The 25586-nt window shown below is 48.9% G+C and overlaps 1 protein-coding gene across 4 annotated transcripts in view; it reads left to right on the top strand.

Annotated features, from left to right (window-relative positions):
• SYCP2L (synaptonemal complex protein 2 like) overlaps nt 1–25586 on the top strand; it is a 314762-nt gene that overhangs the window by 196930 nt on the left and 92246 nt on the right. For all 4 annotated transcript variants that reach the window (XM_088471654.1, XM_088471653.1, XM_088471652.1 and 1 more), the window contains exons 18-22: nt 744–807; nt 889–958; nt 9751–9799; nt 12541–12650; nt 16114–16162. In XM_088471654.1, the coding sequence (XP_088327780.1) occupies nt 744–807; nt 889–958; nt 9751–9799; nt 12541–12650; nt 16114–16162 (342 nt within the window). The remainder of the gene's footprint in view (nt 1–743; nt 808–888; nt 959–9750; nt 9800–12540; nt 12651–16113; nt 16163–25586) is intronic.

The following is a 25586-nucleotide window of genomic DNA, read 5'->3' as shown; positions in this document are numbered from 1 at the left end:
GGGCTAATGCTGGGGTTCTCAACCTTTTTTTTTTTTTTTTTTTCTGGCGAGTATCAAACACTTTGTGATTAGGTCAAGTACCACTTTGCAGAAGGTATGAATTTATGAACATGTGAATGTCTCTCTTAATGTAACATCCTGTTCTGTATTGCTTTCCCCCCCACCCCCTCATCTGTGTCCAGTATTGTGCCTTCCTGCCACCTCATCTGAATGTCAGATTATGTATATCCTCTCTCCCTTGTCTGATTGTCCATTCATGTGCCCTGTATGTCCTGTATATGCATTTATGTGCTTCTCCCTCGTCTGTATGTACTCCCCTCCCTCTCTCATCTGTGTGTGCGCTCACCTCCTCCCCTCACTTATTCATCTATTCCAGTCTCCATGTCAACTTACCATCTTGGTGTTCATTGCCCTCCTTGTCTGTGTCTGCACTCTGCAGTTCAGAATCCTCTCCTCCAGTCTCCACCCAGGGCCTGGCGACACGCTTTTTCTGAAGTTCTCCAGCTTGACAGTCATCGCACCTGCGACATCAATAATGCGCCATTGCCGATTAGCACCACAGTGACTGGTCTAGGATTGTGGCCATGTAGGCTGCACATTTGGTACGCGAGCTTACGTACTGTGGTTGAGAACCCCTGGGCTAATTGATTTTGTTACATTTTTTTGTACTATAATCCTGATTTTAGTTTATTTCTATAGCTTTAATTATATATGTATTTAATTTTCTTTTTATCTGCTTTCAGAAATTGAACTTTGCATCCCCAAAGGAAATTACTGCTGTAAACGATTCACAAGATGTTTTGCAAGGTTCCTATAAACATATTCATTTGATTGTTGTTGGCTTCTTGTTGTCACACTGGCTGTTAATAATTCTTGTGTTTTCATTAGATTCCTTTGAAGCACCTGTTCCCACTACTGAAGAGAATACATCTGCGTATGATCCTAATGATACCACTAGGTGAGATGTCTTTGAAATATGCAAAACAGAAACTTGTGTCAGCTTATTAAAGTATGGGATTTTTAAGTGACAGGGCTCCATCTAGTGGTCTTACGCCATAATACACAACAAGCATGATACATGGCACTTGTATAAAATACATTTTATTAGCTTAATATTTAACAGCTTTTATCAGTTAAATCAGATGGTACATTGTCTTCCTATACAGTTGTTCTGTATCCTGCTTTGTTAACCACAAGTAAAACATATATTTTTTATTATATTTCCATTGCTTTGGTCTTGTTTGATCACTGCTGGATGCTTCAGTGGTGTTAGGATAAGGTGGATATCAAGGCAAAGGTTGTGATTGGATTTTGCTTCAGGTTCTCCTGAGACGCAATTTATTTCATATTGTTTTATAGCAATTCCATTGACCACCAAGTTACAGAGCAGAATGTGCTTTGTAAATTAAGCTCAGTAAAATTAGAATTTGCATATTAACACAGTTTTTGTCTGAAAATGTCTCTTGTGGCTTTCTTTCAGTGAAGTATACATTAACTATCGACTACTATTTCAAATGCTTTTCTTAGTTTACTATACAGGTGTGGTATTGATGATGACATTCAATATTTGACTGTTTCTACTTCAGGGTCCATAGGGGGTATAGCTGGATCTGGATCCTCGGGCACCACGCAGTTAAAGCTTTAGCTGCTCCCAGCATGCACTTGGGTCCATCTTCCTCTATACCCCGCCCCCGAGCCACAGGCACCTCAGTTTGAGTTGGTGCCCGGCCGGAGTCGGGTCACCATGCGCAGGGGGCTGCAGGAGCAGCCCCCCAAAGCTTTTTAATTTTTTCACTAGAGCCTTTAGCTTTTTATTTTTACACGGGCTCTTCAGAGTGGCAGCGAAGGGCTGTCTGTACAGACGCCCACGCTGCCACTCTTACTCCCCGCTGGTGCTGCGACGCCAGTATCGCACTGGGGATCGCAGTGGGAGGCCAGAGTCCGTACTAGCCGGACTCTGGGGACCTCCCTGGACTGCTGCCGGATACGCCGGGGAGCAGGTAAGCCGCGAGTCGCCGATTAGCGACGGCTCGCGGGTCTTACTATAAATGCAGTCCTTGGCCCCCGGTTTGAGGGGACAGAACGGGGGCTGCTAGCAGTGGCGGCGGGCTCCGCCTCCATCGGAGGTATACCCCGTGAGACCACTAGACCACCAGGGTATAAACGCGGCAAGCGGGATGCTGGCAACCCGGGGGTTAATGGCTAGCCAGGGAGGAAGCCTTCCCTGTTTAGCGGCTCCTCCCCTCAGCTCAGCGCGCCTTTCAGCTCGTAGTCTGGCGTCGCTGAGCTACAGTTACACGGCCACTCCTCCTCTGAGGTCTCTGGGGGCCATTTTCTTGTGGCAACGCAGATCTCTCAGGGAGCACGCGGACCGGTCCCCCTGTGTACCTCTCCTCCGATTTTGGACAGCGTACACAGCACTATAGCCCTCCCAGACACTGAATCTGGGTAGGTTGATTGTAGTGGAAAGGTGCAGTGAGTATAACTTCTCTGCATGGTATGTGACTTTTGCTAGTGCTGCCTGTCTGTGCTTATTTCTACTTACTGTCAGCTTATACCTGTCCCTATACTTCTCCTACAAGCCCTACAGGTGTGTGGGGGAGGGGCGTTTCTGTAGACCTCACTTATAAAAATCACATATTGGTGAGGTCCGTCACATACAGTTGTGTGCTACACAGTACCATAGTGTGGACTGTTGTAAAACACACTGGTGCTTGATTCGACCCTGTTGCCAGATATATTTGTTTATTTAATATATGTCGGACAAGGAAATTGAGCACTCCGTGGCTCCGCTGTTGGTCTCCTGCGGACGCTGTTCTGCAGGAGTGGATAGGGAGGATTTGTCACAGGATGGCCTGTGTAAACGATGCCAGGTGGTTCCTGGCCCCTCAAATCTTTCCATAACGCAGGACCCACCATGGGCAATGTTTTCTCAGGTGCTGGTGTCTATTGTGGACCGTCTGTCTGTCCCGACTGCGGTTCCTGCTAGGACATTGCCTCACCCGGCCGTCACCCATTCCCCGGGTGTCCCGCAATTATTGCGAACCCCCCCCCCCCCCCCCCCCCTGGGTCTCAGTCTGTTGATCCTTATGCGGGGTTGCCTATGTATCTACAGGCTTCCCCTGTGACGCAGCAGTCTGTGGTGCCTTTCCAGGCCCCTATGGCAGCTCCTCCACCCTGGGTGGATGTGCTCTCCCATTCCGTACAAAATTTAGCGGCCGCGTCTTCGGTTTTTCAGTCAATGTTGCAGACTGACATGCCTTTTAGGGCATCAAAGCACACATTAATGGCGCATGTATCGGACTCAGAGGGGTCCTCAGATGATGGGGCGGTTCCTGATGACACTGACTCGGACACATCGGTACAGGAGATGGATACCAAGTCGTCCATTAATGTGCGAGCACTGGTTAGGGCGGTGCGAGCTATTCTCCTAATAGAGGATGAGGCACCAGCTCCTAAGTCGAAATATCCTAGTTTTAAAAAGACTAAGGTGGTTTCGGCGGTGTTTCCCCTATCTGATCAGTTAACGGATCATATGGCGGTGGCTTGGCAGGCGCCCAGTAAGAGATTTCTACCTCAGAAGTGGTTGGCTTCTAATTACCCCTTCCCTGAGGCACATTGTAAGAAATGGGAAACTCCACCGGCGGTGGATTCCCATGTCACCCGTTTAACTCGGGGTGCTACTTTGCCATTACCGTCTATGTCCTCGCTGAAGGATCCCACGGACAGGAAAGTTGAGACTTGCTTAGTCCATTTACTCCCTCTCAGGGGCGGTGGCAGGACCATCCATGGCCATCTCCTGGGTGGCCAAGGCCATTGAGGGATGGGCCAACGCATTGGAGGATACCTTTCCGGAGGACGCTCCAGATGTCCAGAGGGCGTTGTTGGGACAGATGAGGGACGCTGCTTCCTACATTGGGGAAGCCTCTTTGGATGCTAGTCTGCTGACCTCTCGAGTATCGGCGGCAGCAGTGTCTGCCCGCCGATCCTTATGGCTGAGGTCCTGGCGAGCGGACTCCCATTCAAAGAAGGGCCTGGAGGCCTTACCTTTCAATGGGGAATTACTATTTGGTCCGGACTTGGACAAAATAGTGGATACCCTGGCTAAATCCAAGTCAGCTTTCCTCCCTTCAGCGGCAACGCCTGCAAGGTCCGGAGCTTGGCTTTTCGTTCCTTTCGGGTTCAGGATAAGGCAAAAGGTCAGTCCTTTCCGAGACAGGCGGCGACTAAGTCCGCCTCTAAACCCAAGAAGCAAGTCTGGAGTGCTCGGCGCCCTTCTTCCAAGCAGGAAGATAAACCGACGGCCTGATGGGACGGGCCTCCCTCTGGGGGACCTCAGAGTGGGAGGCTGGCTTCTCCAATTCGCCCAGTGTTGGCACAATACCACCAAGGACACCTGGGTTCGAGAAGTAGTCTCTCAGGGGTACGCCCTGTCTTTTCGGGTCCGACCGCCCCGCCAAGACCAGGGCTTCCCAGATGCAGGTAGAGGTACACTCCTTGCTACAAGCAGGGGTCATTGTACCCGTTCCGCAGTCTCAACGCGGGACGGGGTACTATTATACTCTGTTTCTGGTACAGAAGCCCAATGGTTCTCATCGCCCTATCCTGAATCTGAAGTCTCTGAACAAATACCTCAGGGTTCCCAGGTTCAGGATGGAAACGTTACGTTCCATCATTCTGGCGATGGAACCCGGGGACTACATGGTCTCCCTGGATATCCAGAACGCCTATCTTCATGTGCCCATAGCACCGGCACACCAAAGGTATCTGAGGTTTGCTATTCTGCAACATCACTACCAGTTTCGGGCGTTGCCTTTTGGCCTTTCCACGGCTCCGAGGGTGTTCACCAAGGTGATGGCAATTATGGCCGCTCACTTTCGGGATCAGGGCATACGGCTCCTGCCGTATCTGGATGATCTTCTTCTGTTGGCGAGCTCCCCGGAGGTGGTACTTCGACATCTCCACCTGACCATCGCTTGTCTTCAGGCACACGGGTGGTTGATAAATTGGAAGAAATAATCTCTGATCCCATCACAACGGATGGTTCATTTGGGAGCCCTTCTGGATTCTCGTCAGCAAAGGATTTTCCTGACTCCAGAAAAGGTGTCTTCCCTACAACTGCGTATACACAGTTGCCTGAGCAGGGCCAGGGTGTCGGTACACTCGGCCATGAGAGTCCTGGGGTCAATGGTGTCGGCATTCTACATGGTGGAATTTGCCCAGTTCCGTTCCAGGGCCCTGCAGGGGCAGATTCTATCGGAGTGGAACGGGTTGCCTCATCAGATCCGATCCCAGACACTGGTCTTGTCTTCGGAAGTGCGTCACTCTCTGGATTGGTGGCTTCAGACAGCTCATCTCATCGAGGGTCGCCCCTTTTGGATCCCGGACTGGGTTCTGCTCACGACAGATGCCAGTCTCCGTGGTTGGGGGGCAGTGACCGGCTCGTTGTCCCTTCAGGGCCGTTGGTCCACGGAGGAAGCAGTTCTTCCCATAAACGTGCTAGAACTGCGGGCCGTGTACAGGGCTCTGCTGTCGTCAGGCACCGCTCTTCACGGAAGGGCAGTGGTGGTGCAGTCCCGACAACGCCACTACGGTGGCGTACATCAATCACCAGGGAGGAACTCGCAGCAGAGCTGCAATGTGCAATGTCAGAAGTCTCTCAGATCCTGGATTGGGCGGAGCGCCACCTTCCAGCGATCTCGGCAGTCTTCATCCCGGGAGTCCTCAATTGGGAGGCAGACTTCCTCAGCCGTCACGACGTGCATCCAGGGGAATGGTCGCTTCACCCAGAGGTGTTTCAACTTCTCGTGAACAGATGGGGACTGCCAGAGTTGGACCTGATGGCCTCTCGTCACAATTACAAGTTACCCGTGTACGGCTCAAGGACAAGGGACGCAGGCACAAGCCTGGTGGACGCGCTGTCGGTGAAATGGACATTTCACCTAGCGTACCTGTTCCCTCCGATCTCCCTGCTACCTCGGGTACTCAGAAAAATCAAACAGGACAGGGACACGTTTCTGCTGGTGGCTCCAGCGTGGCCCAGACGTCCTTGGTACTCCGATCTCAGGAGCTTGTCCGTTGACGCTGCGTTCCTTCTGCCTCAGCGTCGGGACCTGCTGTCTCAGGGGCCCTGCCTTTACCCGGATCTGGGTCGGCTGTCTTTGACGGCGTGGCTCTTGAGACAGCCGTCCTAAGGTCCCGGGGTTTTTCTACCTCTGTCATCGGTACCATGCTGAGGGCGCGTAAACCTGCCTCTGCACGAATTTACCACAGAGTGTGGCACACTTACTTTCAGTGGTGTGAGTCCAGAAACTTTGATCCTCAGGTGTTCAGGGTTTCTAGGATTTTGGCATTTCTGCAGTCAGGTCTTGACCTGGGATTACGTCTTGCTTCCCTGAAGGTTCATGTATCGGCTCTGTCTGTGTGGTTTCAACGACGGATCGCTACACTGCCTGATGTCCACACCTTTTTCCAGGGTGTTCTTAGAATCCAGCCTCCCTTTGTGCCTCCTGTGGCTCCATGGGACTTGGCCGTGGTTCTTCGGGTCCTGCAAGGACCTCCCTTTGAACCTCTTGAGTCGGTGGACAACAAGTGGTTAACACTTAAGACTGTGTTTATCCTGGCAATTGCTTCGGCCAGGAGGGTATCCGAGTTGGGGGCACTTTCCTGTAGTCCCCCCTTCTTAATTTTTCACCAGGACAGAGCAGTACTTCGCACTCGTCCTGAGTTTTTGCCTAAAGTTGTTTCTAAGTTCCACATCAATCAGGAACTTGTGGTGCCAGCTTTTCAGTCTCCTGATCTTACAGCTGGTGAGGCTTCGTTGGACGTTGTCCGTGCTTTCAGAGTTTATGTTGATCGGACTGCTTCAGTTAGAAAGTCCGATTCGTTGTTTGTCCTCTTTGTTGACAGGCCAACCCCTCTTATGAAAACCAAACAAACCTTAGCCCGTTGGCTTTGTTCTGTTATTAGGGAGGCTTATGTACAGGAAGGTTTACCTGTTCCAGCCTCGGTTAAGGCTCATTCCACTCGGTCTGTGGGTCCTTCTTGGGCTGCTAGACGTGGTGCCTCCGCTGTTCAGCTGTGCAAGGCAACCACTTGGTCTTCCATTCAGACGTTTCTGAGATTTTATGCGTTTGACACCTTTGCCTCTCAGGATTCATCCTTTGGGCCCAGGATTCTCCTTTCTGCTCAGGAGCGTCCCCTCCCTTAGTTGAACTGCTTTGGGACATCCCCAAGGTCAACCCTGTGGACCCCCTATGGACCCTGAAGTAGAAAACAAGAGATATGGTAAGAACTTACCTTTGTTATCTGTGTTTCTACGAAGTCCATAGGGTCCACAGGGCACCCGCCCTGACGCACCTGGCTTCAAATGGGCTGTGTGGCTGGTCACCGGTTTTCCGTCTCCCATTTCTGTGAGTATGGTTTCTTGTGTGTTCCAGTCTTCCTTCTCTCTGTTTAGTTTCCTCCTCCGGCCTGGGCTGCTTACCAACTGAGGTGCCTGTGGCTCGGGGGCGGGGTATAGAGGAGGATGGACCCAAGTGCATCCTGGGAGCAGCTAAAGCTTTAACTGCGTGGTGCCCGAGGATCCAGATCCAGCTTCTACCTCCAAGGTCAACCCTGTGGACCCTATGGACTTCGTAGAAACAGAGATAACAAAGGTAAGTTCTTACCATATCTCTTGTTATAATTGCCACTTGATTTAATACCGACATTTACAATGTCCACACTGATATATTGTCGACATTACCAGAATGTTGGCAATGGTATTATCAAACTAACCCTAATTGCAGCCTAAGCCTAATACCAACCCCTATTGCAGAATTACCCTAAATCCATGTGTTGATCTTCTCACTGTCTGCATTCACATTGTTGACACTGTCAGTATCGACATGATGAATGTCGACATTCAGAATATGTCGACTTAATGAATATTCAGCCATGTCGATCTCTATATAATAAGCGAGAAAGTGTTTGTGTGTCTGCCTGTTTGTTCTTTATGCACAGCCAGATTTTTGGACCTATCTCCACCAAATTTGGCATGGTGGTGTAGTCTGACCAGGATTAGGTTTTTGCCTAGGTTTCAATTTAGTCAGGGCCACACACTGTCGCACAATCCCTATAAATGGAGACACTGTTAAATTACACAGGTTTTGGGGCTGAGGGGCTGGCTTCAAACACACACTGTCACACTCTGGTAGGCTCATGAGCAGCTCAGCACTCGATACATTCAGGCTGTGACAGACAGCATAATCAATCCACAATCTTTGATCCTGGCAAAGCTTCACATATGGAGATTAACAACCGAGATTGATCACAGCAACACAGTGCCACTGCGGGTGGCCCCCTTCTCTCCGGGAACAGGACTCCAGTCCCGGCATTCCCTCCTTGATGGCAGCTCTGCTAGACATTGTTGGTCTGCAAAGTGATTTCAGGGGGTGATTCAGCTGCGGATGCAGTGACAGGGATCGTGCAGAATCCTGATTATCTGGATTCTGCACATGCACCTGACCAGCACTGCGCATGTGTAGTATGGGTCTTTGATCCTGCATGCAGTCCAGAGCAGACTGCCAGTGATTTACAGTCTGCTGCCATTTGTGGCCGGGGAGCAGGCGGCGACGGCCTGAGTTTCCCAAAATGGATGCGTGTCGCCGCAGTTCGGGGGAGTTGAGAGGCCAAGATCTCCTTTGGCTGACGGAGGTTTCTTGGCCTCTTAAACTCTTCTACGGTTGCCGGCTTGCGTGACCCCATGGACACTCAGCAGGTTGAAGGGATCTAAGATGATCCGATACTGCTTCCTTGGATGCAGCTCGGATCAGTAATGCATGCAGAAGGCTCAACGCCACCTGCTGCATTACCATAATACTAACATGTTAGCAGCTGTGATAGCAATCCGTCCACAGCTCAATCACCCCCTCTGTTCTGCAGTGATTTCTGAAACTCAAGTGATTTTGGGAGCTATACTGATTTCTGTTCTGTAAGTCAGTCCACTCCTGATATACCCCATTCCAAACGGTGTGAGAATACGCCTGCCTGCACTGTCATTTACTACTAATTTGCATAATTATAGGTTATATTTAGTCATAGTTATAGGTTATAGGCGAGGGCAAAGTAAAAAAATGAAGGCTGCAGGTGTACTTCAGGGTACAATCTTCAACCCAGGCAACGCCGGGTATCCCAGCTAGTTCTAAATGTTGGCATGGTGACCCCATATACACTTTATTCGGTAGTAGGATGGATTGAGGTAGGCAAGGGACCTCCTTGGAACATAGTTACTGTGGCCCTAATTTGCAGTTTTATTGCTGGGCATTCAAAATTTGTCTTAGTATATTTTCTCCAATACCCGTTTTTTTTATCTGTATACTGTTTCTTATATTGTGTTGATTAACAAATGAATACTGGTAATCTAAATGCCAAACTGACATAATCCCAATATTCTAGGAAAATGTGATGTATGTGTGTTAGTATGAAAATATATAGGAAGTGTGTGCATATATGAATATTTATAGATCATTCCATTTGGAGCATAAATGTAAATTATGGCTTAGTATATGTAAATTATGGCTGAGTATTATTATGGTTATAGCTTCACTTCAAATCATTTTGAAGTTGAATTCAGAGCTAGTGTAGCAAAGTGACTGTACACAACTTGTATGGCTTTAAATACCCAATTCTTGTTGTGTAACTGATTTTCTTGTGGTTGATAATGGCATGGTTATGATGGCTGGCAAATGACTTTGTTTCTTTTTATAGGGTTGTCTCATCAGCTGAGCAGGACAGACCTCCTGAGCTATCTGCCAAGGTTTGCACTTGTTACATGGAGTTGCACATTTTTTGTCATGTATGCAATCATTTAAGTTAATAATACAGTAGATTTACCTACAAACATGTATATATAAATGTTGGCCTCCTCCATGGCTGCATACACAATGGTGTTAATCAGCCCCCCTCCAGAGTCAGGATAGGAAAGACACAAATATGTAGTGTACAGTATATGGGACCATACCTCCCTCCTTAAATGTTTTCTGACTGTTCGTCCTAGAGCCAGACTTGACAGGGTTTTTTTTCATTAGTTAATGATTCTTCGCTGCTGTGAGGAGATGAGGATTGCTGAAGCATGTGCCAACAGAATAGGAACTGGGGGAAGGTGGCAGGAACGGCCTCCGTATTGAAGTGATAAGTTCCCTTGGAACTGCGTCCTCATGTATTCACTGCTGCTAATTTTCACACTTCACTTTCAGGATTGGTGCATTGTGATACAGAACATGTGTGTAAGTGTGTCACAGCGCAGAGAATGCTGGTACCATTTAAGACCCACCAAATTGGTTTCTATGGAGGGTCAGAAGCATAAGGAATTTGCCGTTATACAGGGAGTGATATTCTGATAAATGTTGAGCAAGAAAGTAGATTATGTGGAAATAGAGCAATTAACTTCTGCTATCTCCAACCAAAACATAATTAAGGGAAAAAATGCTTCCAATCAAAGACTGTGTAAGCACCAGGTAGTGTTTTAGAAGTATTACTTTTATGTAGGTTTACCTGTTTAGTTGTGCTCATTATTGTTACTCTCTGGCTATAGACAGTCTGAAACAGATAAAAAGTATTTTAACCACTTGCCAGGCTGGGCTTTCCCTGACAGTCACATCTGATTTAATCTTCTTGAAGCTGTTCCCAGACTCAGTTTACTCGGCCAGCCAGGCCGTGTACACAAAGGAGGCCTGCGGCTGCAGGAAAACAGTCTTTCCTGCAGACGGGGATCAGGGAAGCTACAGGTGGTGGCTATGTCCCTCCTCTCCCTCACCCACTCGCAGCCATCGGCCCTATGCTCTCTCTCTCTGGGTCAATGGTTCCACCTGCTGCCACGCCCCCCTGGGAGCTAGTTATGAGGTGTCTGGACTGGTTTATTATAGATGTAGATTTAATGTACATGCTCTGTTAAAAGAAATTACAAAATACAAGATTTTGTTAATGCTAACTAGATGGTTTTCTTGAGCATCCATTGGACACAAGTGACTGCCTTGGAGCCTAGGTTTCATTAAGGGCCAGCCATTATTTTTTTCTTGCAACTCTTTATTATTTTCTTCAGCTGCATCCCACCAAGGGATACTCTCCTTGAGGGCAAGTCACTTCTGACATGAGTATTGTCATGGATCCCCATGCCTTCAGTCATTAAGTGGGACAGGTTAGTAGCTGTTTCTACCCTGCACCAGATCCAGTACAAGTAGATTAATCCATTCTAGCTACATGGGGGCAGTCCTTAAGGACATGGACCCTGGGAGACGTGTTGTACTGATTCAACACCTTCAGGCTTCCTTAGTCGCATCTTCCCATTTAATGTGCAGCACATCAGATGGGAAGATGTGACCACGCAATGAATCAAATGATGAATTGTGTATACACACTACACAGTGGTTGTGCAGAGTTGTCACAAGATCATGATTGCACGATAAATTGTGTAGTGTCTTGATACGTGGACGTACTAAGCTCAGTTGAGAGCCCAGCATGGTCCTCCAAAGCCTGATCTTTTCCCTCGTGACCCCTTTATCTCAGCTGTCTTTAACACCTGACTGTTGAAGCCATGATCCTTAAAGCTAAGGGTTCTTTTGATACTGTCCTTGCATCCGTGCCTAGGGTTCTAAAACCTCTTTCAGATATGAATTAGCACAAAGAGTAGAACAGGGATGGCCAACATGCAGAAACCAAGCGCTGAAAAATATATAGAGGTGCTGTGAAGGACCATGCCTCCCAGGACATTTCACATGCCACTCAAATGCCCTTCCTTCCTTTGAACATGCCCCTCAGACCATACAATATGCCATCTGATCACCCGTCAGATCACCGTGCATGCCCATTTCATGTCTACAAGACCTCCACATATGTGATCAGACCCTTATATGGCCAACAATAACTTCACTACAGGCCCAAATACCTCCCTCAAGGGCCTCCTACACCTCTCCAGTTACTGTTGCATTTGGAGTAGAACGAAGGGAAAGCAGTGACTCCTCCTAGTACTCTCCTCTGCTTTCCTGCTAGTGTCCTGCCACCGGTGCTTGGATCATGACACCTGGAGCCAAATTTTACAGTTAAAGATCCAACTCACGTGGTGTAAAATAAAAGGGGTTTCCTACTTTTTCGTTTGTACCGGTTGCTGCTGTTCTGCAGAACCTTCTTTTCATTAATGGTTTACTGCCTTTGAGTCCATCCCAAAAATCTCTTTCTCATCCTTGCCTTACCTGTGGATGATTCCTTAAGTTTGAAAACCCAATGTATATATTTTTAAAGGAATTATCACATTATGTACAGTATTTCCATTCGCCAGTTAAGATTAATACAGTGGTTGTTCTTGAATGAAGATACTGTAGTATCACATGTTGGAAGTTCAGCATTTGCCTGAGGTTTACATTCAAGCCTATTTCATCATGATTAGCATGCAGCACTTGTCACTTTGATGTCTTCTAGGTAATGGCATTTATGTGTTAAATTCGAAGTTAAATGTATATCATTACCAACTGATGAATATTTAATTTTAATTCTGTTTTACAGGTCTTAACAGCAAGTGATAGTGATACAAAAGGACAGTCGCCAAACAAGCTCTTAATAGCAAGCGCTAGAGAACCAAAAGGAGAGTCTCCAAACAACCCTGCTGCACAAAAGTACATTTCATTCCTTCTGTGTTTTTTTCCATATTTAATTTTTATATATATTGTGATATATCTGGGGTAATTTAGCTCGGCAGATGGGTCAGTGGAATAGTGTATAGGTGCATAATAAGGGTCCATTTGCAGCTTTGCAGGTTAAAATTAAAATAGATGGTGCTTTACAGTCAGCATTTTAGAAACAAAGTAATAAACGAACTAGCTCCCACTGAATCCATGGCTCACCCACGCCACCTAGCTAGGTATTGCCACACATCCCCCTCCCCAGCTCACAACCCCTGGGTTGAGCGAATTGGGATTAGGCATTTTTATGGTGATGTCCCTCTTCACTTTTCACAAACACATCCATGAATATCATCCAGACTTGTCTGTCATCTGGTAGTCTCATCATCCAGGTTCCTGGGTCTCCTATGTTTCTGACCTTATGGAAATGTATAGGTTTGTGTGAATCGCCCAGCAGTTGTGCGAAAAAACTTTAAACTTTCGCAAAAATATTCTCCATATTAACACATTTCATAGAAGGCCTTTTATGCTTCTTCCGCCCTTCCAATACTTTTCTTTGAACATGTAGCTTGACATTTTCTATAGCTGTATCCATCTCTTTTTGGCTGTATTTAAGAGTGTCAAAAATTTTTCACAGACAACAGACTTCTGTTGTCAGAGGCAGAGCTTTCCTTAGATTCTTCTGGTTCAGACAAAGAACAGCTTATTCTCAGGCTCCTACTCCCTATAACAGCCCCCCCTGAATTGGTCAGGCAGTTTTTTTTTTTTTAGTGCCCGGAGCGCTGAACACATTTTTTACTACTACGGGGACTACTACTGAGGACACTGCTGGGGGGAGACTACTACTGGGGGCGGGGACTGCTGAGGGGACTACTACTGGAGGCATTGCTTGGGGAGGGTACTACTGGGGGCATTGCTGGGGGCAACTACTACTGGGGGCGCTGCTGGGGGGGACACTACCACTCGGGGCATTACTGGGGGCAACTACTACTGGCACTGCTGGTGGGGGGACTACCATTAGGGGCATTGCTGGGGGCGACTACTACTGGAGGCACTGCTGGGGGGACTACTACTGGGGGCACTGCACTGGTAGGACCACTACTGAGGGCACTGCCTAGGTGGGGATCACTGCTGGGGGCACTGCATAGGTGGGGATTACTGCATAGGTGCGGATTACTGCTGGGGGCACTGCATAGGTGGGGATTGCTGCTGGGGGCACTGCATATTTGGGGGACTACTACTGGGGGCATTGCTGGGGGAGGACTACTACTGGAGGCGCTGCTGGGGGGTTAGTACTGGGGTCACTATATAAGGGGCACTGCATAGGGGGACCACTATCTGGGGCATTGCATAGGGCGACTACTACTGGGGGCATTGCTGGGAGGAATACTACTGGGGGCATTGCTGGGGGGGGACTACTTCTGGGGGCACTGTTGGAACTACTGGAGGCAATGGTGGGACCACTACAGGGGGCACTGCACTGGTGGGACCACTACTGGGACCACTGCATAGGTAGGGATTACTGCTGGGGGCACTGCATAGGTGGGAGACTACTACTGGAGGCATTGCTGGGGGAGGACTACTACTGGAGGCACTGATGGGGTGGACTACTACTGGGGGCACTGCTGGGGGGTTAGTACTGGATTTACTATATAAGGGGGGACTACTACTGGAGGCATTATATAAGGGTCACTGCATAGGGGGACCACTACTGGGGGCACTGTATAAGGGCTTGCGCGGCTATCCGAGAGGGGGGGAGGGTGCAATGTTGAAGAAATTCCTAGGGTGCCAAGAAACCTTGCACCGGCCCTGCACCCAGGGGCTCCGGGGCGCGCTGTACTGTGCCGAGGAGACGGAGGAATACAGCCGCTTCCTGCTGTCTGACAGGTACTCATACTGGCTCTCTCTCTCTCTCTTCTTCCTCTTGGCTGACAGATACTGGTGGGAGGAGCCGATGGATCTGCACTGGCCACAACCTGACGCCCCCCACACCCAGGCCACTCAGGATGCTGGATGTGTACCAGATGCTGCTGTGTACAGGCTGCAATGCTCTGTCTCTGTGTACTGAATCAATGCTCTGCTTTTGTGCTCTGTCTGTGTACGGGAGGGATGATCTGTGCAGGATGCTCGTTATGGTGATGATGATTGGTGCTCTGTGATATATGGTGTACTGTACATATAAATGCAGTGTGAGGGATGCTGGCAGTATAGGATGCTTTATACGACTGGGAGGGATGCCCTGTGACTAGCAGGGATGTGCTGTGAATTAGAAGGGATACCCTGTGACTAGAAGGAATGCCCTGTGACTAGGATCGGTGCTCTGTGACTAGCAGGGATGCTCTGTGAATTCAAAGTAGCACCGGCGCCCCCATGGTAATAGGCATTACAGTGTGTGGCATAATGTGTAAGGGGCATTACGGTGTGTGACATAATGTTTAAGGGGCATTACTACAAGGAGGAAAAAATACTGTAAGCTGTCTAGGGGAGGTGGGAGCACATTTTTAGCTGTTGCACTGGGAGCCAAATTGCGTATAAATGGCCCTGTAATTATTTTACCAAAATGTCGTTGTGGTAGGGGGGGCGCCAGAAACAAATTTGGCAGGGGGGAGCAAAATTTATAGTTACGCCACTGATACTGCAGCAATATCAACAAAAATACTTGAATCCTGCATAATAGAAATTCAGAGGTATTAGTTACATACATTTGCAAATATATGAATAAGCGCCAGGCCAGCGTCAAGGCTCCTCTATACTGGCATCCCTAACATAATGGGGTTCACGTCCGAGGCGCATGGAACCCCAAAAGAGTCTATCCAAGGACCATCCCCAGGATATCACCCGAAAAGGGAAAAAAGGTGATAGTGATGTGTAAAGATAAATCAGTAAGTGTTAATATAATGAGAGAGAGTTAAAATTACATAAATAGACAAATATAAAAGTGATGAAAAAATATCAGTTTTATATTTGTTTGATAAATGATATAAATGGTATTGTTCGACCATGTGGTCTTTATGACCTCCCACAATAACTTGCACCAGTAGATTGGAGTGTATCTAAATAGCAGTTGTCTTTTGTAGGGGAGATGTATAAAACTTTGGAGACAGAGAAAGTACCAACCAATCATCTCTTAACTGTCATTATGCAGGCTGCTTTTCACAGTTAGGAGCTGATTGGTTGGTACTTTATCTCTACCCAAGGTTTGATGCACCTCCCCCAGTGTGTTTCCTCTACTTTAGGAATAATCATTCTACTATGCAATAATGCTTAAATGTAAACAAGGGGACAGCCTGTAAGTGTGTTAGATTGAGGTGATAAAACAAATTTTATTTTAGCCAAGTTTCTGGTTGATGCATCTAAGCTAGAATAGCATTTGGTGGTTGCATGGAGGGAGTGAGCTAAGAAATTTAGAAATATACTGTACAGTTGTTATTTTACAAATTTTTTTTCCTTTTTGTAGATCTGAATTTGACTTTGCTGATTCACCAAAGTCTGTCCCAGATATCAAGGTAAAATGTCTGAACACAGAAAAATGATGCAGTTTCTACAAGTGCTATACTGTATATAACCATTTAAAAGGACAGATGTGAAAAATATAAACACTGCACAGGAAAAAAAAAGAACTATGGGCCCCATTTAACACCAATGCATAACCCCTTTAGCACTCGCTAAGGGGGTTATGTCGTCCTTTCTGTATTTAACAAACAGCGGTAATCTAAGATGGCGAGAGCGATGCCTGGTCCGCATTGATGGCAATGGGGACCCGGCATCAGCTTTCCGGCTTCAGTGAAGCCTTCCAGGCACTGCCGGGTTAAACAGCTATAGGCTGCCAGCAGTTGATCGGAGGACCCCACCGACGGACTGCGCTGGCAAGGTAAGCAATGATGAATATTAGTGGTATTTTCATTTGTATCACTGCAATACTAAACAAAATATGCAGCTGGTGTTTAGGATTGTTGTTAAATGGGGCCATATGTATGCAAATAAAACTTAATTAAAATTCTGCACTGTGACAGGGGAAGGCAACCATTGGCACTAGTGCCACAAAAAAAAAGGTTTATTTTAAATTTTTTAAATAAACCCCACAAAGAATTACTTTGTGCTTCGACATTAATCCATCATTGCAAAAAGTTGTATTCTATGCAGAGGTTTTCAATGGGGAAAAACATCATCTCTTCAAAAGTGCATTTTTATTTTTTGTTTAATTAATTTTAGAAATTTCAATTTAAACTCTTACAATGTGTAGGAATAATATAATAGTACAAAAAAATATGACCATTTTTTAAACTTGAAAATCTAACATTAAATGAGGGCCCCCTATTTCTTATTTGTTACAAAATGAGAGCTATCTGGGCTTTAGTTTGCTCCATTTTATTTTCTACTTCAGGGTCCATAGGGTATCCACAGGATACCTTGGGGTATAGGTGTGACGTCACCCTGGGACAGCGGACCGCAGCAGAGCGGTAGCGCTGCGGCGTCCCAGGGGTTAAATGCATGCCAGGGGAGCGCGCCTTCCCTCTCTCACAGCCGGCGCCTCCCTCGCTGCAAACAGCCCTCTCTGCACACTGCCGACTGGCCCTGTGGCAGCCCTCCTCCCCCAGGCCAGCCTCCTCTCTGCTCCTCGGTGGCCATCATGGTGAACGCTGCTGGATGCCTGGAAGGAAGCCTCTTGGTCTGGGTCTCCCCGCATATCTATATCTCTCCTCCGCTTGTGGTCAGGTCTGTGTATGCAGCGCTGTGTCCTACCAGACCCTGTGTCTGCGTAGTTGAGTGATCAGCGCTGGTTAGTGCAGGAATTGATTTTCTTTGCATTGTAGGTGACTGTGCTAGCGCTGCTGCCTGTATCTTCTATTCTGACTGTCAGCTTTATTACTGTCCCTGTTCTTTCTGCTAAGCCCTTACGGTGCGGTGCTGCAGGGTGGTCTCTCACCTCTTTAAAAAACAATTGGTGAGAGGGGTCACATACTTTTGTACCATCATGTCTGAAAGTGATTTTCCTCTCCGGCCACAGTGTACTACGTGTAAAGTACCTTTAGCGGAGGGGGAGGGTAGCGCGGAGGGCCTCTGCCGGCAGTGTTTGTCGATGGCGCGGCCTATTACGGTTACAGCACCGGTACAGGAGCCGCCCTGGGCTTGTTTCGCTCAGGCGCTTACAACCTTAGTGGGCCAGTTAGCTCCGCAGCCCGCGTTTACACAGATGGGTTTGTCCCAGCACTCAGTGGTGTCGTCACCCATGCAGGGTTTCCCAAGACAATTGGTGGTACCCCGTAGTCCCCCCTATTTCCCCTCTCCCGGTTTCTCAGGAGCCGGCGTGGGTTAACTCCCTGACGAGTTCTGTACAGCACTTGTAGGATGTGTTGCAGGGGGAGACTGTGATGCGGCCGCATAAACGGCCGGTGGCGTCTCTGTCGGCTCCTTATGAGGATGACGAAGGGACGTCTGATGATGGGGAGATTCTGGATCCTTACGATCAGGAACCTCTCCATACTAAGGACGCTGACGCTAAGTCCAAGGTATATATTCCTGGACTTATTCGGGCAGTCCGCACAGCCTTGGTGATTGAGGACGAAGTTCCCCCAGCTGCTAAATCCAAGTATGCCTTTTTTAAGGATGTGAAGGGTGACGCCACTGTCTTTCCTCTTTCGGGTCAGTTAATGGACCATTTAGAGGAGGCGTGGAAACAGCCTGGCAAGCGATACCAGCCGCAGAGGCGCCTGGCAGTGGCTTATCCGTTTGCGGATAATTATTTTGCTAAGTGGGAATCCCCTCCACAGGTGGATTCTCATGTGACACGTCTTGTCCGTAGTGCCACATTGCCGATGCCATCCATGTCCTCCCTTAAGGATGCTACGGACCGCAAGGTGGAGATCTGCCTGAAGTACGCTTATTCCCTTGCGGGGGGGGGGGGGCAGCGCGGCCGGCTATGGCCATTTGCTGGGTTGCCAAAGCGATGGAGCGCTGGGTGGATTCATTGGAGGCGTCCTTTGATTCCGACTGTCCGGCCGAACAAACGGAGTTGATTGGTAATCTCCGTGATTCGGCCACATATATCAACGAGGCTGCCTTAGACATTAGTACACTGGTGTCTCAAATTTCTTCAGCAGCGGTGGCTGCTCGTCGCACCTGGTGGTTGCGATCCTGGAAGGCGGACACTGACTCCAAAAAGGGTTTGGAGGCGTTGCCCTTTAACGGAGAAGTTCTCTTCGGTCCGGATCTGGACAAGATTGTGGCCACGCTGATGGCAGCCAAATCGGCATATCTCCCGTCGGCCGCGGCTCCTTCTGGTTCAGGACCATCGTCCTTTCGGTCTTATAGGGCCCAGGGCAGGCCCAAACCACAGTCTTTTCCCCGACAGGCTGGTGCCAAAAAATCGGCCAAGCCCCGGAAGCAGGCATGGAGTACCAGACGTCCGGCCCCTAAGCCTGATGACAAGCCTGCGGCCTGACGGTCCGGGCCTCCCGTTGGGGGATCCCAAAGTGGGAGGCCGCCTGCTGCAGTTCGCCCGGTGTTGGTCGGTCACCACGACAGACACTTGGGTTCTCGAGGTGGTCTCCCAAGGGTACGCCCTCTCCTTCCGGCACAGACCCCCGGCTCGATTCTTCGCCACGGGTCTACCATCAGACCGGAACAAGTCCACGGAGCTGTGGAAGGTTTTGCACACTATGCTCCAGGCTGGAGTTATAGTGCCTGTTCCACTCTCCCAGAGGGGCCAGGGTTTCTATTCAAATATTTTTTTGGTGCAGAAACCCAATGGGTCCTATCGTCCGATTCTCAACCTCAAAGCTCTCAACAAGTCTTTGCGGGTGCCGAAGTTTCGGATGGAGACCCTGCGGTCCATCATTCTGGCGCTGGAACCTGGGGACTACATGGTGTCATTGGACATACAGGACGCTTACCTGCATGTCCCTATTCTTTTGCACCATCAACAGTTCCTCAGGTTTGCAATCCGCAGCGACCACTTTCAGTTTCGGGCGTTACCTTTTGGCCTGGCGACAGCACCGCGTGTGTTCACCAAGGTGATGCGGTCATGGCGGCTTCTCTGCGGCTGCAGGGAGTCCGCATGTTGCCGTACTTGGACGACCTGTTATTAGTGGCAGGATCTCCAGAGCTCCTTCTACGCCACTTGGACCTGACCATTGCACTGCTGCAACGGCACGGCTGGTTAATCAACTGACAGAAGTCCACTCTAATCCCGTCTCAGCGAATTCTGCACCTCGGAGCCTTATTAGACTCGGGACAGCAAAGGATCTTTGTGACGGAGGAAAAGATCTCTGCTTTACAGTCGAGGGTGCGCAGTTGTCTGCACAGCCGCCGGGTGTCTCTACACTCGACGATGAGGTTACTGGGCTCCATGGTGTCTGTGTTCGACATGGTGGAATATACCCAGTTTCACTCCAGACCTCTGCAGCACCTGATCCTGTCCAAGTGGAACGGGCTGCCTCAGTCTCTAAAGTCCCAGACAATAGTGCTCACCCCGGAGGTTCGCCTGTCCCGTGCCTGGTGGTTGCAGACGACCCATCTCGGCAAGGGACGTCCGTTCTGGGTACCAAATTGGGTCCTGTTGACAACGGACGCCAGTCTTCGGGGCTGGGGAGCAGTTTCGGGTCCACACTTGTTCCAGGGCAGGTGGACGCCGACAGAAGCGGAGCGTCTAATAAATATCTTGGAACTCCGTGCGGTCTTCAATGCTCTCCAGCAGGCACATCGGGTTCTCCAGGGTCATCCGGTGCAGGTCCAGTCAGACAACGCTACCACCATGGCTTACATAAACAGGCAAGGAGGAACCCGAAGTCGTGCGGCTCTCGTAGAGGTGTCTCGGATCCTGGTATGGGCGGAGCGCAATCTTCCGGCCATATCAGCGGTCTTCATCCCGGGAGTGCTAAATTGGGAGGCGGACTTTCTAAGTCGCCAGGACGTTCATCCGGGGGAATGGTCCCTGCACCCGGAAGTTTTTCAACTGCTGGTGGACAGGTGGGGTCTTCCAGAGATCGACCTCATGGCGTCCCGGCACAACAACAAGTTGCCGGTGTACGGGTCTCGCACAAGAGACGAAGAGGCGTATCTGGTGGATGCTCTGTCCGTCCGGTGGACGTTCCGGTTCGCATACCTGTTTCCTCCGGGTTTCCCTTCTTCCACGGGTAATCCGGAAATTCAAACAGGAAGGAGGGACGCTCCTGTTGATAGCTCCCGCGTGGCCCAGATGGCACTGGTTCTCAGACCTTCAGGGTCTGTCCGTGGACAGTCCTCTGCGGTTGCCGCTACGACCGGACCTTCTGTCGCAGGGTCCTTGTCTTCACCCGGACCTAGCTCGGCTGTCTTTGACGGCGTGGCTGTTGAGACAGCCATGTTGAGGACTTCCGGTGGGCGGGGCATCCAGCATGGCCGCTTTTTAGCTGAGCTCCTTACACCAGGCAAAGAATCGCAGGCCATCCTGTCGAACTTTATAACTTAAAGAATATCTGGGTCCTCTATAGCATTCCCTACTGCTTGGGGAGTCTGCTGATACCCATATCGCCTAGGAGCACTCATTACCACCCCGGAGTCCGGCCATTAATTTCGGTGGCCTGCATGACCGCCAACGGTTTGTTTGGCGCGAAAACACTTACTGCTGGCTTCCCCTTGGAGATATCCTGCACCTGAGCCCCAGTCCGCGACAATCACTCACCTGATTAATGTCAGCTTGATCGGGCGGTGCTGCCTTGGATCTCTGCGGGAGCCCTACAAGTCTGACGCCGGCGGGTCCTCGTGGTGCGCGGCGACCCGGAATCTCCTGCTGTGCCCTGTCGGCTGTATGGATCCTCCGCTCACGCCCACTGTTGTACCTGTGGAATAACCCTGGCTGTGGTCATCCGCTCATCGCGCTTCTTGCTGGGCGGGCTGTCGGGAGGCTGCCACGCGCCACCGCGTGAGACTGGGCGCACTGTGCGGACTGTCGACTCGGAAGTGGAGCTCTGCAAGAAGGGTGAGGCAATCATCTTTAATAACTTGCTCCTGATCTGTGCGGCTCTGGTGGAGTCCCGTGGTTCCGCTGAGTAGCTTTTGCTGCAACCGGTTTCCTTTGGGATCTTATTGTGACCTGGTGGCGTGGCTGCTTACCTGGGGTGATGTGTGATGCCTTGAGCGCCCTATCGTCCTGCAATTGACCCCGTCGGGTAACCACTGCACAGATACTTCCCACTGACTCCAGCTGAGGCGGTTGGTGAACACTCCAACTGACACCCCTTTTGCCTGACCTACCTTATCTGCATAATAGTGATAACTTGGGAACTATGACCTGGTTGCTATCCGGAAGATAACTGGAGCTGGTGGCCGGATGCTTCACCCTGTCGGTTGGTACCTTACGGATCCCTGTCAATCCTATCCCCACACCGCGGTCCCTGCGGTTTCTGGGTGCTGAGGAGGCTCCGCTGACTCTGACCTTGGGCTGCTGTTGACCGGACTTTCTATTTTTGCTATCCCGGGAGACAGCCATGTTGAGGTCCAGGGGGTTTTCCAGCTCTGTGGTGCGTACCATATTGCGAGCTCGGAAACCGTCGTCCGCGAGGATATACCATCGCGTGTGGCATACGTTCTTCCAATGGTGTCGACCGAGAGGTTATGCACCGCGGGAGTTTCGTTTGTCTCGGATACTTGCCTTCCTACAAGAGGGACTAGATCATGGGTTTCACCTTGCTTCTTTGAAGGTACAGGTTTCGGCCCTGTCTGTCTGGTTTCACCGTAGGATTACTACTTTCCCGGATGTGCGCACCGTTTTGCAAGGTGTTCTCCGCATTCAGCCGCCCTTTGTTCCACCTGTGGCGCCTTGGGATTTGGCTTTGGTCCTGAGGGCTCTCCAGGGACCGCCGTTTGAACCACTGGGCTCAGTGGATCTTAAATGGCTAACAGCTAAGACTGTTTTCCTTCTGGCCATAGCTTCGGCCAGACATGTTTCTGATTTAGGGGCTCTCTCTTGTAGACCCCCTTTCTTGATTTTTCATGGGAACAGGGCAGTGCTCCGCACTCGGCCTGAATTTCTTCCCAAAGTTGTTTCCCAGTTTCATGTTAACGAGAAAATAGTTGTTCCGGCCTTTAACTCACCTGGTCTTTCAGTGGGTGAGGCCACTTTGGATGTTGTGCGGGCCTTAAGGACTTATGTTGACCCCACTTCTTCGTTTAGGAAGTCGGACGCCTTGTTTGTCCTCTATGGCTTCCGTAAAAAGGGTTGGCCTGCTTCAAAGCAAACTTTGGCAGCCTGGATCTGTATGGCTATTTCTGAAGCTTATCTTCATGAAGGTCTGCCGGTTCCTCCTTCTTTGAAGGCTCATTCCACTAGGTCTGTGGGTCCTTCGTGGGCAGCTCGACGTGGTGCCTCTGCAGTCCAGATCTGCAAGGCTGCTACGTGGTCCTCTGTCCATACCTTCGTGAGGTATTACAGGTTTGACACCTTCGCCTCTCAGGATGTTTCCTTCGGGCAGCGGATTCTCCTTTCAGCTCAGGAGCGTCCCCACCCTTAAAGGATACTGCTTTGGGACATCCCCAAGGTATCCTGTGGATACCCTATGGACCCTGAAGTAGAAAATATGAGATATGGTAAGAACTTACCCTTGTTATCTCTATTTCTACGAAGTCCATATGGTTCCACAGGACTCCCGCCCTGTCGCACCTGTGCTGCAGATGGGCTTTGGTCTGGTCACCGGTTTTCCCGTCTCCCTCTGGTGAGAGTGTGATTCTTGTGTGTATCCAGATCTTCTTTCTCTCTCTTCCTTCTCCTCCTCCTGCCTATGGCTTGGTAACTGACTGAGGTGCCTTGGCTCGGGGGCGGGGTATAGGAGGGGGACCTTAGTGCATCCTGGGAGGCTGAAAGCTTAACTCTATGGTGCCCGATGAGTGACGTCACACCTATACCCCAAGGTATCCTGTGGAACCTTATGGACTTCGTAGAAATAGAGATAACAAGGGTAAGTTCTTACCATATCTCATATTTTTTGTGTACTGTGTACAATGAGATGTATCAAAGCTTGGCGATAGATATAGTACTAGCCAATCGGCTTTTTAAGTTTCATTTTACAGGTTGCGTTTGAAAAATGACAGTTAGGGTGGGTAAACACCTGAACGATATCAACCTGATTTGGCCGATTTAGCCAAATCGGAACGACAGATCGGGCATCATGCAGTGTGTATACTCGATTTGCGCGTTTCCACGCTCGCATGCGATATCGTGTGATTGGCCGTGCTGCACAGTCAATCACATGATATCGCATGTGAGGCTGTACATATTAATGATAAACAGAACCGTGATTGTTCCGTCTTTCATTAACTATTTTAAGTGTCTGCCAGCAATCATGTGATGTCCAGGGTGAAGACAAATCACCCTGAACATCGGCACGATTGCCGGTAGTTTAGGTGTGTACCCACATTTAGGAGCTGATTGGTTGGTACTTTGTCTCTCCGAGGTTTGTTACATCTACTCCTGTGTGTTTTCCTCTACTATCGGAATGATCTTGTGATTATTACACATTGTTTAAAAAAGGGTACTCACTTCTTTCAAATAAAGGTGCCCCCATATGTGCTGTGGTCAGTATGGGGGAAGGGGGCCCTCCCCCTCCCCCCCCCCTTCCCCCCCCCCCCCCTTCCCTCCCCCCTCCCTCCCCCTTCTGTCCACAAAATGTTTCTATAGCGCATGGTTATATTGTCTGGTGATCATCAGATAATAGCCGCCAAGGGGCAGCATATGCCCTGCCGCCCATATACAGAACACTTGAGGTTTTCACTAATGCAGAGCAATATTATCTGCTTATCAGATGTGACCACCAGCCAAACAGCTTCTAGGGGGCCACATCATTTTCATCACAATTTTGGTTGCCCTGAATTCGTGGAAGACAGATTACGGGGAGATCTTCAACAGTTTACAGGTATATGCAAAGGATGAGCCCCATTCATCCTCTTCATGGAAAGGGGTTAATTCAGATTGCTTTCAAGTCTAGTGTTGCAGTCTAGTATAACATTGCAGGACTGAAAGTGAAATTTGTCCAGTGTCAAGTGGTTTATTTGCTTTTCAGATGCACTATGCTGTCTGTCCCACAGTATAGGAAGATCATCCTTTCTAGTGGTGATTCTGCATTTCCATTGATGACTCAAAAGAGAATATTCGGGGAGATGTATTATCTGTCGATATCGGGAAGAAGTGGTATCAGCGCATGTTATGTGCGCTGATACCATTTCTCCCCCATGTATTATTGAGGGGTCCGATGTTAAATGACAGGGGCGGTGGGCCGCTAAAATACATCCTCCCCATTGTGTAAAACATACCGATGATGTAAGGGGTGGATTTGCCGCAAGTAAGGTGTGGATTTGCCCTCCCGATATATTCCAGCACTAATAAGCCCGCTCCCCCTCCTACTTTTTTTGTAAACCATAATTACTGTACATTTTTGGGGTAATAACTTGTGGGGGCTATTCATTAAGGTGAACAGGTCCATTAAAAATACAGAAACAATAGTTTCAACATGTTTTATGTAACTGGTCCATTCATTCATGTAGTGCCCATGTGGCCGCCGGTCATTAATAAAGCTCCGAAATCTGAAAGTTTATAGATTTATACTTGAATGAGTAGATTAAAATCATTTTTTCATCCAAATATATTATATTCTTTAATGAGAATTTTAATGATCCCTAAACTAGTTATTTTATGTTTTCAACTGTGGATGAGAGCCATGCGCACATACCACACTTTTTGTTAATATAACATCAAGCCACAGAGACTCCAGTTTATTCCCCAATATCCTTTGCTGATTTTAGATCTATATATTTACCATGTGTATGTTCATCACTTTCACTGTTGCCAAAATGAGCATTTTGTGTCTGGCTTCATTAAGATCAAATTATATTTGACCATTTTAATTAAACCTGGTACATAACTGCTCTTTGTGGCAGTGCTATACTAAAAATTCATAA

This window comes from Taudactylus pleione, unplaced genomic scaffold (assembly GCF_031769625.1).
Source record: "Taudactylus pleione unplaced genomic scaffold, aTauple2 ptg000116l, whole genome shotgun sequence".
Lineage (NCBI taxonomy): Eukaryota > Metazoa > Chordata > Amphibia > Anura > Myobatrachidae > Taudactylus > Taudactylus pleione.
This window is presented reverse-complemented; position numbering and strand designations above follow the sequence as displayed.